At 44.5% G+C, this 18929-nt stretch overlaps 1 protein-coding gene across 4 annotated transcripts in view; it reads right to left on the bottom strand.

The window, feature by feature from the left end:
* The window catches only part of LOC143292637 (sodium-independent sulfate anion transporter-like), a 61203-nt gene that overhangs the window by 12769 nt on the left and 29505 nt on the right, over nucleotides 1-18929 (bottom strand). For 3 of the 4 annotated variants that reach the window (XM_076603118.1, XM_076603120.1, XM_076603122.1), the window contains exons 2-9: nucleotides 12780-13033; nucleotides 10840-10942; nucleotides 10446-10650; nucleotides 9797-9882; nucleotides 8034-8113; nucleotides 6394-6448; nucleotides 4929-5028; nucleotides 3520-3683 (exon numbers count right to left, since the gene is read on the bottom strand). In XM_076603118.1, coding sequence (XP_076459233.1) covers nucleotides 3520-3683; nucleotides 4929-5028; nucleotides 6394-6448; nucleotides 8034-8113; nucleotides 9797-9882; nucleotides 10446-10650; nucleotides 10840-10942; nucleotides 12780-13033 — 1047 coding nt within the window. Of the gene's footprint in view, nucleotides 1-3519; nucleotides 3684-4928; nucleotides 5029-6393; nucleotides 6449-8033; nucleotides 8114-9796; nucleotides 9883-10445; nucleotides 10651-10839; nucleotides 10943-12779; nucleotides 13034-16977; nucleotides 17235-18929 lie in introns of those variants that run through there. The other variant, XM_076603121.1, reaches the window with a different exon arrangement.

Here is an 18929-nt window from a genome sequence, read left to right as displayed (position 1 = left end):
ATATGATGCAACATACACACAAACACATATGTACACATATGCTCACACAAGCGCACACACACACACACACACACACACACACACACACACACACTAACTCACTTATCCACTCACTTGACAGCATACTCCCAACTGTTTGTTCACACGTATACAGAGAGTGAGAGAGAAACAGAACTAGAGAATGAGACACTTGACACATATTCCTCCCTTTCCCTGTCACACACCCAAACACACTTCATGACGATCCCACACCTCCCCCTTTCACTCACTGTCACACACCCAAACACACTTCATGACCATCCCACACCTCCCCCTTTCACCCACTGTCACACACCCTAACACACTTCATGGCCATCCCACACCCAGCCCTTTCACTCACTGTCACACACCCAAACACACTTCATGGCCATCCCATACCCAGCCCTTTCACTCACTGTCACACACCCAAACACACTTCATGACCATCCCACACCTCCCCCTTTCACCCACTGTTACACACCCAAACACACTTCATGACCACCCCACACCTCCCCCTTTCACTCACTGTCACACACCCAAACACACTTCATGACCATCCAACACCCAGCCCTTTCACTCCCTGTCACACACCCTAACACACTTCATGACCACCCCACACCCAGCCCTTTCACCCACTGTCACACACCCAAACACACTTCATGACCATCCCACACCCAGCCCTTTCACTCACTGTCACACACCCAAACACACTTCATGACCACCCCACACCCCCCCCCTTTCACCCACTGTAACACACCCAAACACACTTCATGACCATCCCACACCCAGCCCTTTCACCCACTGTCACACACCCAAACACACTTCATGACCACCCCACACCTCCCCCTTTCACCCACTGTCACACACCCAAACACACTTCATGACCACCCCACACCCCCCCCTTTCTTCCACTGTCACACACCCAAACACACTTCATGACCACCCCACACCCCCCCCCCCCCTTTCACCCACTGTCACACACCCAAACACACTTCATGGCCATCCCACACCTCCCCCTTTCACCCACTGTCACACACCCAAACACACTTCATGACCATCCCACACCCAGCCCTTTCACTCCCTGTCACACACCCAACACACTTCATGACCACCCCACACCCAGCCCTTTCACCCACTGTCACACACCCAAACACACTTCATGACCACCCCACACCTCCCGCTTTCACCCACTGTCACACACCCAAACACACTTCATGACCATCCCACACCTCCCCCTTTCACCCACTGTCACACACCCTAACACACTTCATGACCACCCCACACCCAGCCCTTTCACCCACTGTCACACACCCAACACACTTCATGACCACCCCACACCCAGCCCTTTCACCCACTGTCACACACCCAAACACACTTCATAACCATCCCACACACACCCTTTCACTCACTGTCACACACCCAAACACACTTCATGACCATCCCACACCTCCCCCTTTCACCCACTGTCACACACCCAAACACACTTCATGACCACCCCACACCTCCCCCTTTCACTCACTGTCACACACCCAAACACACTTCATGACCATCCCACACCCAGCCCTTTCACCCACTGTCACACACCCAAACACACTTCATGACCATCCCACACCTCCCCCTTTCACTCACTGTCACACACCCAAACACACTTCATAACCATCCCACACACACCCTTTCACCCACTGCCACACACCCAAACACACTTCATGACCACCCCACACCTCCCCTTTTCACTCACTGTCACACACCCTAACACACTTCATGACCATCCCACACCCAGCCCTTTCACCCACTGTCACACACCCAAACACACTTCATGACCACCCCACACCTCCCCCTTTCACTCACTGTCACACACCCAAACACACTTCATGACCATCCCACACCCAGCCCTTTAACTCACCGTCACACACCCAAACACACTTCATGACCATCCCACACCTCCCCACACTTCATGACCATCCCACACCTCCCCCTTTCACCCACTGTCACACACCCAAACACACTCTCATGACCATCCCACACCCAGCTCTTTCACCCACTGTCACACATCCAAACACACTTCATGACCATCCCACACCCAGCCCTTTCACTCACTGTCACACACCCAAACACACTTCATGACCATCCCACACCCCCCCTTTCACTCACTGTCACACACCCAAACACACTTCATGACCATCCCACACACCCCCTTTCACTCACTGTCACACACCCAAACATGATCATGATCATCCCACACCCAGGAACATCAAGAGTGTGAAATCTTCTTGCCTAGCAGCAGATGACATTTTTGTTGAGATGAAAGAGCGCAGCATTTGGACGTAAAGCACACATCAACACAGCATAACACCCATATGTTCCATGATTTACACTGTACATTCAGCTAAAAGAGCATGGCATTCAGACATAAAGCACACATCAACACAGCATAGCACCTATATGTTCCAGTATTTACACTGTACATCAACAGGCAGTCTGGGGACTATCATATGGACTTAAACAAAAACAACAAAAAACAGAGTACAGCTGCACATATCCACGCAGCCTTTCATGCATATATGCTTGTGCATATGTGATAACCTGTTTATATGTGCAACAAATCTGGTGGTCATGTTGTTGCTTAGCCAAGTGCAATCAGGTTGTTTTCCTTCACTATATGTGGAAGAGGTGAGTTTAAGAACAGTGTTTAAAACCAGATTTTATCTAATGACAAAACATTCAAAAAAACATTGATGCTGTATATGTGTTGTGTTGTGTTGTGTTGTGTTGTGTTGTGTTGTGTTGTGTTGTGTTGTGTTGTGTTGTGTTGTGTTGTGTTGTGTTGTGTTGTGGTGTGCGTGCGTGCGTGCGTGCGTGCGTGTGTGTGTGTGTGTCTTTTTAATGTTTAAAAATTACACTTTCATCCAGACAGCAACACATACACACAAATGCGTGCGCAAACATGCACGCTCTCATTCTGTGAAAAGAAGTCTCTGCTATTATTCTAAACAACCCATCAAGAAATTTAGGAAAAAAAACACCAGCCAACACAGCAAAGTGGCCAGTGTCGTAGAATAATGACTGGAAGGACATGGGTTTGATCCCTACTAGAGGTGTGTTTATTCAGCTCATGGCCAGCTCCCACCCAGTGCTGAGTGTGCTATTGTCTCAAATGGAAAGACTGTGTCCACACAGTCAATGATCATTCACTTCACAGATGCATCTTTGGGAGCGTTGTTCAGATTTCCCTAACCAACACTGCAGGTGTCTTCAGCCTGGCTGATGCCAGGATATATCACATGAGTACAGCCTTGTCAAGTAGTCCAATGCCTAAATGAATCCCCATAGCAGCCTCTTAACCCCCCCTTCCCCCATAATCATTCATCATCATCAAATTATAGAAAAAAAATCTAAAAATGTCCAAAATACTGGGGCACCAAAAAACAACAACATAAATAACAAAACCATAACAAAAAAACAAACCCTTATGAATCAACACAGGTTACACTTAATTCTTACAGAGAAAATATCTGACGTGGTCATGTTGCCATTGGAGAAGTCAGGTGGTTCAAAGGGGGGTAATCCTGGGGTAATTTCCCCTGTGAGGGTGATGACCTTGATGTCATTCAGCCAAAGGCTGGCCGCAATCCCGGCAGCAGAGATGACGACAATAGCATTGGCACCTACACACATTATTTATCTGGTATCAAAGTCACACCACCAGGAACAGAGGATCTAAGAAGAATCCAGAACAAACCGAAATTCTCAAGAAGTTTCAAGATCACACAATGATTTTTTTTGGTTATTGATATAATGTAAAATAAATAAATAAATAATGGAGGATACCCACTTGCAGAAAAGCGCATAAATCGAAGTTTCCCCCTATCTGTTCCTCTTGTAAATATGGTTGCTGTTCACTGCATTCTTTCCTGAAGGTCTTTGGTGGCATCGATTTTAATGGGGGGGTTTTTGTGGCAAGATCTGCTCTCCATGTTCTGTATCAGTCTCACAGATTCACTTGTGACAGCTGCACAGTTGAGTGTGCTTTTCTTAACTTTAACTCTTCTGTAGCCAGTTATGGACTTAGCACATGTGCACACTGTTTGAGTTTGAACTCCTCATCCACTAGCAGGTTTGTACAACCAAGAGAAGCCACGATTCTTTTGATTTAAAATTTTTTTTCACCAACATTAAAGATCTAGGTCTTGTAATCCATGTCAGCGTTCAGTGATTGTTTATGGAAACACAAATATGCCAAGCATGCAAATCCCTGAAAATGGAGTATGGCTGCCAAAATGGCAAGGTAAAATGGCCACACATAAAAGCTCACACCTTGATACAAATAAACATGGCAGTTGTGTCAGTGGGACATACACACAATTCTAGGAACTCTACAACTTTTGTCAGGGCTTTCTACAGGGATGGTACAGTGACTGGAGTTGACAGATAATGAGAATTACTCCGACAGAATCTACAACAGCATGATTTTTTTTTTCAGAGTGCAAAGATAATCCTGCATGCACAGAGCCAGGAAGGAGAAGGAGAGGCAGACAGAAAAAGAGATAGAAGGACAACATCACAGAATGGACAGGCCCAAGACTGAGTGACATCCTGAGAGAGACGAGGCACAAGGAATATGGGAGAGAACTGGTTGCCTGATCATCAGTTGTCTCCCCATGGTCAAAGACTGAGGGACAGAAGAAGAAGTAATGTGTCATAATGATGTTAAAATGTTGTATTGTCGGTGATACCATTTGACTATAAGCTGCGGTAATGTTATATACTTAACACAGAAAAAAGAATCATACTATAGGCATCAACACAAGCACTTCTTGTTGCTGGCAATGTCAGTGAAATGAGTTGTTCACATCAGACAACAGAAGTAGCAGCAGCAGTAGCAGCAGCAATGCAGCCATCAACAAACCAACCTGTTCCAGCCAGCCAGACTATCTTGCGAGCCACCATCACAGGAAGTGAGACAGAGCTGTCTGAAAGTTCCTCGTCTCCCCACTTCTTTGCCCGTAGTTTCTGCACATCAGTGGTCAATCTGTGTCAGACTTTACAACAGTCATGGTAAAAAAAAACATAAAATAAAACAAATTAACTGCCCAAGGACCTGGCACAACAAATAACACATCACATTAAGAATGCCCAATTATCAAGTCCAAAGAAAAAACACACAAAGCTTTGTAAAACGCTTGGAGCTTGGTCTCCAACCGAGGATGAGCACTATATAAGTATCCATATCTAAAAAATATTCAAGGCTTTCAAGAGAAAAGAAAAGATGTTGATGAACTGACCAGCAAGGCAGAAAATAAGAAAGGAAGAGACAACAGAAATGAATAAAATGGCCTGAGCGATACAAAAGAAAACATTTCTAGCATAGAATTTTCAGGATGTGGGGACACTTCTTATACTGAAAGAGCCCCCTGCATGCCCACAGGTGGGGGGTGGGGTGGGGACCTTTCACCACTATCACCACCACAGGCTGCATTGCCAACAGGAATGAAACCAGAAACCAGGAGAAACACACACACACACACACACACACACACATACACACACACACACATACACAGAGACTCACACACATGTGCGTACATGCACACACACACACACACACACACACATACACAGTGACTTTTCCCCCTCCTTACTAGTATTTTTTTCCTCTATCCTCATCTAATACAACTTAGTGAAAAGACAAACAAGAAGACTGAACACACACACAAACACACACACACACACACACAACACACATGTTGCTTCAATTGTGTGGAGACAAGATTTGAAACTGCACTCGCCACTCTAAGGACATGAATACTTGTACCATCTGTCCCTGTATTGACTTGGAACACATTTCAGTAAATCTCTTACATCAGCCTGAACCAATCTGATTTATAAAGATGTACTGTACTGTACTGTACTGTACTATACTGTACTGGTAGTACTTGTATTGTATTGCATTGTACTGTATTGTATTTGTTTTGAATCAAACTGAAGCGCAAAGCAGTGCAGTGCTGTGGAGTGCAGTGCAGTATATCGTATCATATGATATCATATCATAATTTATTGTATCATATCACATTGTATCATATCATACCATATCTTATAAGGTTTTTGTCCACTTTGACTAACATGACAACAAACAAAAAACACACAAAAAAAGGGGGGTGGGAGGGGAAGAAAACCAACCACCAAGCTCAGAAATTGACAACTGACCCAAATAAATCTGGGTTAGCAAAATGTATGCAACATGTGAGGGAAGGGGCTAACAATAAGAGACGGAGAAGAGGAGAGAAGAGGACAGAGAGAAGGGATCAAGTGGGGGTGGGAGAGGGGAAGAGGGGGTGGCCAGAGGGGGGCAGGTAGAGAGGGGAAGCACTGACTAACCTTGAGAAAGTAGAGAAGCACCATTGACACCAGACCCATTACCAGATCCCATTTCCTGACGACAACATGACAGCATCACTGATATAATGATGGTTCATAAAAAAAAGTAAATATAAAAAAAATACTGCCAATACCAAGCAGACAAATATGCATACATACACATGCATACACATGCACATACATATGCACGCACTCACCTACACACACATACACACACAACACGTAAACACACACACACACACATACACCCACACACACGCAGACTCACACACACACACACACACACACAAGCATGCACACACACACAAATACTGGGTTATGATATAATCTCATGTTGTGTGTAAACACACATGCGACCCCCCAAAAATCAATAAAGTGAGTTAAGAAAGTGTGTTACCTTCCTCAGTAAAAGAAGAAAGCAAAGAAACATGTCACCTTTCTTTTGTAACAAAAGTAAAATTGCATACAAAACCATGTAACCTTTCCTTTGTAATAAAAAAAAAGAAAAGAAAAAGAAAAAACCCCACAAAACCATGTAACCTTTCTTTCATACAATAAGACTGCCTCAAAACCATGCCACTTTTCCTTCATACAACAAGACTGCCTCAAAACCATGCCACGTTTCCTTCTTACAGTAAGACTGCCTCAAAACCATGCCACTTTTCCTTCATACAATAAGACTGCTTCAAAACCATGCCACTGTTCCTTCATACAATAAGACTGCTTCAAAACCATGCCACTGTTCCTTCATACAATAAGACTGCCTCAAAACCATGCCACTGTTCCTTCATACAATAAGACTGCTTCAAAACCATGCCACTGTTCCTTCATACAATAAGACTGCTTCAAAACCATGCCACTGTTCCTTCATACAATAAGACTGCTTCAAAACCATGCCACTTTTCCTTCATACAATACGACTGCCTCAAAACCATGCCACTTTTCCTTCATACAGTAAGACTGCCTCAAAACCATGCCACTTTTCCTCAGTAAAAACAGGAGTGCCCTGAAACCATATTGCCTTTCTTCAAACTGCTCACACAAAACCAAACAGTTTAAAGAGTGAAGGGCTGCTCACTTGGAAATGTTGGCTAAAGTGTGGCCTGCGCACTTCAACTGTCACTAACTCGGTTGTTTTTAAACAAATTGCTTCATGTACTGCACCGTGCTGGAAAATTTTTAATTCAAAGACTGGGCAAAAGGTCTGCCTGGAATGTTGGAGGAATGATGTCTGAGCATGCTGCATAGTTTCGACTCGTAGCTGGCATTTGTCCAATGCTGCAAGCTGCGATATTGCTGACTTGCCTTCAAAACCCGGGCATCGTGTGCAGCAGCAATGGCGCTTTTAGTGGAGCTTCAGGTGATAAACAAGGGACCTATGTGGAGGGAACACAGGAGAGCAGTGACTTCACAACAAGTCAGCGATAATCGAAGTGCACAGGCACACAGAGCATGCATATGCCTGTACTGACCACCTGCACTGAACCCACTATCACACAGGTGTGATCTTGCCAGCCAATTCACATGTGGCAAGGACAAGCACAGGCCAGTCAATCTCAAATTTAACTGTTTTGGAGCTCTTGAAACATATAAATATTATTTATACTAAATACAACTGTAAAGAGTGAAAGGCTGCTCACTTGGTCTTGGGGATGTTGGCGAAAGTGTGGTACACCATGGGCATAAAATCACGTGGGATGTGCTCCAGCCCCAAAATATTCTGCAAAAATGTTCATACACATGCTGTCGTTCCCACTGGTACCTGGCACATTCTGGCACAAAATACCGAGTTTGAAGATTGGAGATGAACCGAATGCCGATCTCATGCTCAACTGTAAAGCAAGACTTCTGCACTAAAAACACCAACAAATCATTATGCTGCAAAGCAACATGGGCAAGCATTAGAAAGTAAACATCAGAAACAGACTGTCTGGAAAGTAAAAGGGTAATAAACCACTGACACACAGAGACAAAACACACAACCACATAAAAATGTAACATATATCTGATTAATCTGATAGTGCAAATCAAAGAAAATTTTTCTTTCTAAACAGTCAAGCATATGTGGTATGCTAAAACAATCCTGTAATACAAGAAGCAAGCATAGACCAACCACATCCCTTTGAAAATTATTAATGAAAAAAACAACAACAACCGAAAACAGCTCCATGACAATTTCATTTAAGCCATGATGAATGAATACATTCTGCATATTATGCCCTTTTTGTTTCCCCTCCATCAAGTGTATGATACTATTGATTCTCTGTTCTATTTCTCTGTCCTTTTTCACAAGCAAGAGCAGAACAGCTGCATGGCACTGTGACTGATGCCCTGATGAATAATAACATCAGCCAACAAATATTCCATACTGTGTACACTTCAAACACATCAATTAATGCTTTAATCATACTGAACCAGCCATTCAGTGATTGTGCTGTGTTGTGCTGTGCTGTGCTGTGTTGTCTATTGTACTGTACTGTACTGTACTGCTTTGCATTGCATTGCATTGCATTGTATTGTATGATTCTTTTGATACAACAAATTTATCTGTTTAAAATGTGGACTGCTTTCCCCAGGGATAGCACACTGCTGTAGTGCAGTGCCACCTTTTTTATTTTTAAATCTTTTTAAAAGTTTTGTTTTGTTCTGTTTTGTTTTTCTGACTGCAAATGTATGTTTTCCTATCAAAGTGGATTTTTTTTTCTGCAGAAGTTTTCCACGGACAACACTTTTGTTGCCATGGATTCTTTTACATGCGCTTAGTGTGTACTGCACATATGACCTCAGTATTTTGTCTCATCCAGTGCATAGTGGACATACAGCAATTAGAACTGTCACAGATAAAATGGAGGCACTGAGGCAGAATCAGCTAGGCATATATGTTGTGAGCCAGTGTTCACCAGTGATCTGGGTTTGATGCCCCATTTCAGCATGGTGTTGAGGCACTTAACTCTGATTTTCCTGTCTCCACCCAGGTGTGAATGGGTACCCACCTTCAGCCAGGAAAGGTTAAAATGGCAGGAGAGGATTGGGCCCATGTGTAGCATGCACTTACCGCATGTAAAACCCAAGACAACAAGAGGAATGTCCCTGGCTACTTTTTGCAGTAAAATCTACTCCAGTATACATATGTGTGTATGTGTGGGAGTGTTTATGTCTGAATGTGTATGCACCTGCGTACATGTGACTGAAGCCTGACTGAATGACACAGGAAATGAATGATGAGTGCCTAACGGCAGCTGTCAGTCAGTTCTACCCAGGTAGTCAGCCTTTTTGTGCAAATGACTCCATGTTTGTAAAGTGCTTAGAGCTTGGACCCTGACCGAGAACAGGTGCTAAGTACAAATAATATCAATATAATATCATTATCTATCAACATGATAGAAGTCGCAGTTCTTCCTACCTTCACTTGGCCAAAGCCAATGGTGATGGCAGCAGCGGAGGTGAAGGAATTGATCACAGGGTGAGAAATGTAATTCACCAAGATTCCTGAAACACCATGGGACAAAAATGAAACACCCCACAGAAAGAAAGGGCCACAAAAGTCAAAGCTCATCATTTGTTGGCTTCAGTCACACACACACACACACACACACACACACACACACACACACATTTACAAGGTTGAGCCTTCATCTGCCCTACCATTTCTGCAACTAACTTCTCTTTCTCTGGGTGGGCACATGTTGGATGTGTTCCATGTTTCCAGACCCACTTAAATGCTAGCACAAATCACAAGCAAGGTCTTTATCATGCCCGTTTTATCTTCAGTATGAGCATTCACACATGAAAGGTAAAGGCACTAGCAGGTCTTCACCTGTATTGATCTGAGAGATCTTGAACCTGACATGAGAGCACAGTCATGTCAAGTAGTCTTGAACCTAAATGGCATGCCACGGCAGCATTTTCATCACTCCCATCATCAAAACATGGAAAACAAAAATGACAAATTCAGGGACACACACACACACACACACACACACACACACACACACACACACACACACACACACACAAACACACAAATAAACAAACAAACAGAAACAGAGTACCCAGGTTGAGCACTCCCATCAGCAGCTGCACCAGGCCACACATGAGGGTGAGGACGAGGGCAAGGGTGGGATCCTTGCTGATGGGGGAGGTGGCAAAGATGCTCGTCATCAACGACATGATGGCCGTGGGGCCCAGCGTCACGTCCTTGGATGTGCCCAGGAACATGTATACGAAGCAGCCCATGAAGGCTGAGTACAGGCCATACTGAAACATAGCACACAGCAGCAATGACTGTATATATAATTCACTGTCCATCAACTGGGTGTGGTGAAAGACAGTAATGAAGCAGCAAAAAAGGTATATCTATTCATTTATTTATCTATTTACTGCACTGGGTTGCTGTTTTTTTTTCATGTTTGAAGTCTTGAATCTGCAGTGAAAATGTCCACCCACCTGAGGGTCCAGGCCAGCAATCCCAGCATAGGCCAAGCCCTGGGGGATGACCGTCAGACCCACCGTCAGACCGGAAATCATGTCAGACTGGAAATCCTGACAACTGCACTCAGCCACCACACCACATCACACCACACAACACATCACACCACACCAGAACACAGTCAGCATCAACACCACACCATGCCACATCACACCTCACACCACACCACACACCATAACACATGTCAGTATCAACACCACACCATACCACATCCCACCCTACCACACCACACCATACTCCATTCCACCATACTCCATGCCACCACACCACACTCCACCCCACCACACCACACTCCACCCTACCACACCACACCACACTCCACACCACCACACCACACTCCACCCCACCACACTCCACCACACCCCACCACACCACACTCCCTGACACCACACCACATCCCACCCCACCAAATCACACTCCACCACATCACACCCCACCACACCACACTCCCTGACACCACACCACATCCCACCCCACCACATCACACTCCACCACATCACACCCCACCCCACCACACTCCCCCACACCACACTCCACCACACCACACCCCACCACACCACACTCCCTGACACCACACCACATCCCACCACACCACATCACACTCCCCCACACCACACTCCCCCACACTACACTCCCCCACACCACACTCCACCACACCACACTCCCCCACACCACATCCCACCACACCACACTCCCCCACACCACATCCCACCCCATCACACTCCACCACACCACACCACACCACACTCCCCCCACCTCGCCCAAACTCACCCCACCTCACCCCACTCCACCCCACCCCACCACACCACACCCCACCCCACCCCACCCCACCACACACCCCATCCCACCTGACCCCACCACACTCCACCCCACACCACACCACATCATACAACACCACAGTCAGCATCAACACCACAATGACAGCAGTCATACAACAGGCTCTCATGGCCTGACAAGTGCATTGGTTTTATGCGAATGCCTGACATTCGCTCCTTTTTTTCCCCCCCAAGCAAATGTGGTGTGGCATGTTGCGTATATGTGTCTGTGCACATACTTTGACACTTCCTTGAAACTGAAACTGCAGAACTAGATGTCATCAAAAAAAGTGCAGACTGAGCACACAATTCTCTGGAAACAAGTTTGAACTTGAAAGAGGAGGACGGTGCCTTAAAAAAGAAGAAGAAAGAAATAAAACAAACAGGCACAAAACTAAACACCACCAAAGTGTCTCAGAAGCAGGGCAGGGTCTCCTGAGGTATGTATCCTTATGGCAACCTGACTCTTAACAGATCCATGTGGACCCCTAAACCCCTTCCAACCAACCTTTTCTGTGGACCCCACCATTATGAGACTGACTCCATAGGGGTGAGTGACTGGTTTTCGTAATACTGAAAAGTTTCTGGACAGAGTCCAGAGGTCACTTAACCAAATTTCATATCTTAATACCAAAATAAAGTAAAATGAAGCACAAAAACAAAAAATCACCAAATATGCCAATATATTAATAACCATAGAAAAGTTAATGTAAAATCATAATAATAATGTATTATAATAATAATAACAATAACAGTGACGATGAACACCTTTTTTCTCCATTTAGAGCTCAGGGCTTTTCACATGAAAAAGAAAAAGAAACAAATTACATGAACCACTCAAAACCACTCTTTCTCTGTGTCCCCTGAGATGAAGGTGTAGGGTGGCAATGCAAATGAATAAGGGCAATGCAAATGAATAAGAACACTTATACAATAAATAGGTCTTGAAAAGATGAGCTCTTCAGTGAGGAGCAAAAGGCAGCAAAGACTGAGTCAAAAAAACAACCAAAAAAAAACTAAAATACAATGAACATGCCCCCCAACCACCCCCTTCCCACCCACCCACCATGCCACCGACTGACCTGTACTTGGGCAGCCAGCACAGGATGGGCAGCCTCCTCCTCAGGGTGTCAAGGGTACAGCAGTTCTGCGTCGCCTCCTTCAGCCGGCGGGTGACCTTCACCCCGAGGGGCATGGCGCCGTCCTTGTGGGGGTCCTCCACCCTCACCAGTAGCGCCTGATGCTCCTCGTGGTCCTGCTCCCTGTCCCTGTCCCTCGGGAAAGTGGTGAAGTTCAGCTCATCCGCTGTGTTGACGCTGCCCGTGTTGGACACCCTCTGCAGCAGAGGGGATGGTCGGTTGTTTGGGTTGGGTGGGTGGGTGTGTTGGTTGGTTTGTTGGGTTTGTTGGGTGGGTGGGTGGGTGTGTTGGTGGTTGGGTGGTTGAGTGGCTGGTTGAGTGGGAGGGTGGTCGGTTCGTTGGGTGGCTTGTTGAGTGGGTGGCTGGTTGGTTTGTTGGGTGGTTGGTTTGATGGGTGGCTTGTGAAGTGGGTGGATGGTTGGTTCATTGGGTGGCTTGTTGAGTGGGTGCGTGGGCCGTTTGTTGGGTGGCTTGTTGAGTGAGTGGGTGGTTGGTTTGTTGGGTGGCTTATTGAGTGGGTGGGTGGGCCGTTTGTTGGGTGGTTTGTTGAGTGGGTGGGTGGGTGTGTTGGTTGGTTTGTTTGGTTTGTTGGGTTTGTTGGGTGGGTGGGTGGGTGTGTTGGTGGATGGGTGGTTGAGTGGCTGGTTGAGTGGGAGGTGGTCGGTTCGTTAGGTGGCTTGTTGAGTGGGTGGCTGGTTGGTTTGTTGGGTGGTTGGTTTGTTGGGTGGCTTGTGAAGTGGGTGGATGGTTGGTTCATTGGGTGGCTTGTTGAGTGGGTGGGTGGGCCGTTTGTTGGGTGGCTTGTTGAGTGAGTGGGTGGGCCGTTTGTTGGGTGGCTTGTCATGTCAAGTGGGTGGGTGGGTGGTTTGTTAGGTGGTTGGTTGAGTGGTTGGTAAGTTGGGTGGTTGGTTGGTCTGTTGGGTGACTGGTAAGTTGGGTGGTTGGTTGAGAGGGTGGGTGGTATGTTGGGTGGCTGGTAAATTGGTTGGGTAGGTGGTTGTTTTTTTGGTTGGTTGGTTGGTTGAGTGGGTGGTTGGTATGTTAGGTGGTTGGTTGAGTGGGTGGGTGGCTGGTATGTTGGGTGGCTGGTAGGTTGGTTGGGTAGGTGGTTGTTTTTTTTGTTCGTTGGTTGAGTGAGTGGGTGGTCAGTATGTTAGGTGTTTGGTTGAGTGGGTGAGTGGTTGGTCTGTTGGGTGGGTGGTCAGTTGGTTTGTTAGGTTGCTTGTTGAGTGGGTGGCTGGTTGGTATGTTGGGTGGCTGGTAAGTTGGTTGGGTAGGTGGTTTGGTTTGTTGGGGAGATGACTGGGTGTTTGGTTTATAGGGTGGTTGCTTTGTTGTGTAGTTGGCTCAAATCAAATCAAGTCATATTGCTTGCAGCCCAGCTGGCCATAATGGGGCCATTTCAGGGCTGAATTTTTTTTTTTTTTTTTTAAGTACAGATGCCTGACCTATGCATAAACCCAATGCACTTATCAGGCCTCAAGGGCCTATCCTGGGTTTGTGTAGAACATGAACATAATATGAAAGAATGTGACAAAATAAACAAATAAGTAAATACATTAAAATACAACAAAACGAAAGATAATTATGCTTAAGGCAAATGACTGAAATAAGAAATAATAAGAACAATATAAGACACACAAAAAAAACACACAAAAACAACACAACATAATACAGTACAATACAACTGGCATATGAACCCCACTCACCACTGCTTACCCTAACAAAAACGGACTGTCTAAAATCATTCCCCTAACACAGCTGTACAATTGATTAAGCTCAAACTCTTTACAACTGATTAAGCTCACACTCTTTCAAACAAAAACTTTTGAACTAGCATCAACTGTTCTGAACACTTTGCAATGTCATCCTCACTAAAAAAAAAAAAAAAAAAAAAAGGCAAGGCACACCTGGTAAGGACAGTTTGTGTAATGCCTTTGTCAGTGACCCCATTATTTATCTGGGTTGTTTTATAACAGTTGATTTAAAGGCTATACATTATACAGTTCTGATCTGTGCCAGATTGCAAGTTTTTTTTCTGCTTAATATCACTCCTGAGAGAGATATCAGGATGAGCAGACAGAGACAGAGAGAGACAGAAGAAAAAACAAAAGGACAATATATTAATGTGAACAGTGTGATAAATGATGTGCGAACAGTCCTGTGTCATGGATGGTATAGACAGGAATGGTGCATTTGCACAGAGAGAGAGAGAGAGAGAGAGAGAGAGAGAGAGAGAGAGAGAGAGTTGCATGCAAGGCCCATTCTTTTAGCAATTCACAGATTAATCAATATGTTTCTTTTTATTACATGTGAGTTTGCTTTTTCAAAGCAGTCAAGAAGCAAACGATTAAAACAGCATAAGGGAAACAACCAAATGTTAAGGTGTGGTGCTAAATTCAGCTCAATGGATAAATGCTGTCCATTTCGTTTCTTTGTTTAAATGTGTCTTTGCCTGTACTGGAAATTGGTAAAATAATTGACCTGATACCAGTGTGTGATTATCTACCTTGTTTAATTGCTTACCAGTGTATCCACCCACACAGAAATAGATTGTTGTATTCAAAAGTCAGCATCTGATGCATTCTTGTCACACATTATACACATAGTCTCTATTAAAATGACTAACTACCCTATCTTGTCAAAATCACGGACATCATCACCATTTTTCTTGTGAATTGTCATGGGTTGGGAAACTCGCAAAAGTGTTTAAAAAACTAAAACTGATGGGAAGAACATAAGCCACAAAACTCATGCTTAACCCAGTCCTCATCTGTTTACCACTACCATATCAACCTAATCAGGAACGTCCACAAACTCAGGCTTTAGCCAGTCCATGGGTGTTCCTATTGCTATATTCCTGCTACTGTATTAAACTAATTAGGACACTTCTATTTGGTCACTTCTATTAGACCCATACATCAGTGAAAAAAAAAGAGACTGAACAACTCCTCCACATTATCAAAACCTAACTTAAACTAAAGCAATCCCAACAGTCTGGGCAACTGCTCTATAGTCGTAACTTATCATTTCCGCACTGCAAGGGTGACAGCTTGTGCAACCTTCCTCCAGTATTTTTAATGGAATTTTAAAAACTAAAAGAATGGCAGTCTGCATAAATCAGTCACATACTGTCTCACCTGTTAGTGTTTATAACTGGTGTCATATATATATATATATATATATATATATATACAGTATCTCATTGTCATGGTCAGAAGAACTGTATACATCTCACAACATTTTGTTTAGTATTTTACATGTAGCGAAACATGAATTCCTTGCTGTAAACAAAACTTGCACCACAAGAGTGCTTGAAAGTACTCAAACTGCTCCAAAACTTTTTCAGCATGTTGGCATGGGGTTGTCAAGAATTGCACATATCCTTCCCCAATTGTTTGCACAAAGTTGAAATGTCTAAAAGCCAGTATGATCGACCAGGATTCGATACCTACTCATGTGTTGGCATAAATAATGGGCCGGCGCTGGGCATCGATCCTCGATTGGTGTACTGCGAGCAGCTTGACATCGGTCCCGAATAATCAATGGATGTAACGTTCAATTCTCGCTCAATTAAAGTCTGTGCATACTTCAGTTCCTGCGTTTCTGGGAAATGCGGGCCTTTATTGAAACTTAGAGTTGGCTTTCGCTGCTATCCGACATGAGTTTTTCACTAAAGGCTGCTAGAACCGGTCCCAACAGAAAAGTCCAACCAGGAATCAAACTCGATCCCCAGACTGGTCACCCTCAACACCTCCTCCTGACTCCTTATCTCCCACCAAAATTACCAATGAACTCCCACTAATTTTTTTAATTACCGATCGACGAACTCCCAGCAACTAAAATTACCGGATGTTAACGATTACTGATGTCGTTCAATGACATTCTCGTCGGGATCTCCGCGAAGCACGGAGCTTCGTATCGACCGAGGATCGACGCCCAGCTACTTCGAAAATAATGCACTGGCGCCGGCCAGCAGTGTTCGGACATTGCTAGGACGGAGTAAGTTAACTGGCTTTTCAAGCCCCTTCTTTTAAAATGACAAAAATAATGACTAGTCCCGTACTCTAGTTCACTCTTGACACCATATACATGGCCTTAACTTTGGTTGTTATCAAAGGGCATTAAAATGTGGCCATACCGTCCCGTGTTCATCAAACACAGCTGGAAACATGCCGAAGTTGTTGTTGTTTTTACTTCGTATCACGATGATCGACGACAAAAACGGCTCGCACGTTCCAATAACTTTTTTCTACTCCACTGGCTCATCGAATCACAGCAAAAATGCACCGCGCCAACTCTCAACACACTGGTGTTCAAATCTGTGATCGCACTCCACACGAAGTCCTTTTTTTTTCTTCTTCTTTTTTTTCCTTTTTTTTAATCTATAGACAATTTGTGTTCTAACGTCTTGTGACTATCGCATGACGATTTCAGTCAACCTGTTTGCCTGTGATTCATTCTATCAGACATCGACAATAGGATTACATCGAGCAGTTTTTCGCGTTGGCGGCAACAAAGAATCCGATGCTAACATTAGCAGCAACAACTGTGTCGATGTAAGTCTTACTTCCCGATTAAGTTCGCCTGAGGTCATTCAAAGACTGGCAGTCCTGGATTCCTCTATCAACCCTATTTTTTACAAGAACGATTGCTTTCTATAATCATCAAATTCGTCTGGGCCTGTTCTGGTTTATCCCCCTCCCCCCCCCCCCCCCCTCCATATTTTGATCCAGCCTGCATCCTCTGACAACGCAAAAGGACTTACAGTTCTCCGGTGGTAACTTGCAAGACTTCGATTCTAAAATGTGTCGTCCATGTTTATCATTTTGATCGAGTGATTTAACGCTGAATTTACTTTCAACATCATAAGAAAATACAATGCGTTCAAAGCAAATTAAAAAAAAAAGAAAAAAAGGCTTCGATACAACAAATGAATATTATATGAGAAAGCGTGTGAATTGAGGGGTCCTTCATAGGCATTCATCCTTGCCGTTCAATAACAGTAACAGCTTCTCTGGTATAATAGTGTCTGTGGTTACAGCTAGGTTCTCACGTGATTTTTCATACACAGTATCCTTGATCTGACATAATTATAGACGCATCGGCTTCACGCCCTTAAGGTGAAAGTTCTGGTCTTTATCAGTCCGACACAATGTCTAGGTCACCACAATCTATCGAACTCCCAGTCCACACCATAAGATTGCGATAACCGATCAATATCGTTTGTAACACGTTTTCGATCGGGCGCCATCTATCGCCAATGAAGACTGCGCGCAGAAGCATGTATCAGCGCGCGCGCGCGACATAGAGAGAGACAGAGGGAGAGAGATCTAGATTATTACGTTGCAGATGCCAATGTGACCAGCGCTGAAGCTGGAGTTCCTTTACAAGCCTGTTGGGTATGGGGTGGTGTGGCGGATAATTCTGCGCCGTTTCCCCAGGGAGGGTAGTCTGTTGTTGTTTCTTCCTTTTTTTTTCTTTTTTTTGTTGTTGTTGTTGTTTCTGTTTGTTTGTTGTTGTACATTCGAGTCACACAGCCCAGGTCCCTTGACCTGCAGTCTTTGGCAATGAATCTGGCCACTTGGCGGTGGACCCATCCGAGTCTTTTTTCAATGCCTTTCTGGAGGTAGCTGTAGCCGTTCCATACCACTGCAGTATATTCCAGTATGGAGCGGACAACAGACAAAAACCATCCGCCGACTCTCTGTAGAGCACTTCCTTAGATTACGTCTCATGAATCCGAAAGATGTAATGATATACAACATTACACACACACACACACACACACACACACACACACACACAATTCAAAGACATCCCAGAATCTTTTGTTTTCCGTCAGATAGTCAAGACAGATTAATATGAACAATGAAATTAATTAAGATGTATATCAAGTTCAATAAGACAACCAGTTGAGTAAGTGAAACATGATTTTATAAAGATCAATTCCAAGCGGTGCTTCTTGATTATACCGTATCGCGTATTGTGCTCGTAACAAGTCAATTTCAGAGATGGAGGAGCAATATCAGAGATTACCTCAAATGTGTAAAGCGAGTTATGAGTAAGTTTCCATCTTAGTGGCATTTTAGG

This window comes from Babylonia areolata, chromosome 18, assembly GCF_041734735.1.
Source record: "Babylonia areolata isolate BAREFJ2019XMU chromosome 18, ASM4173473v1, whole genome shotgun sequence".
NCBI classification, from domain to species: domain Eukaryota; kingdom Metazoa; phylum Mollusca; class Gastropoda; order Neogastropoda; family Buccinidae; genus Babylonia; species Babylonia areolata.
Note: the sequence above shows the minus strand (reverse complement) of the source record. Positions and strands in the feature narration are given on the sequence as shown.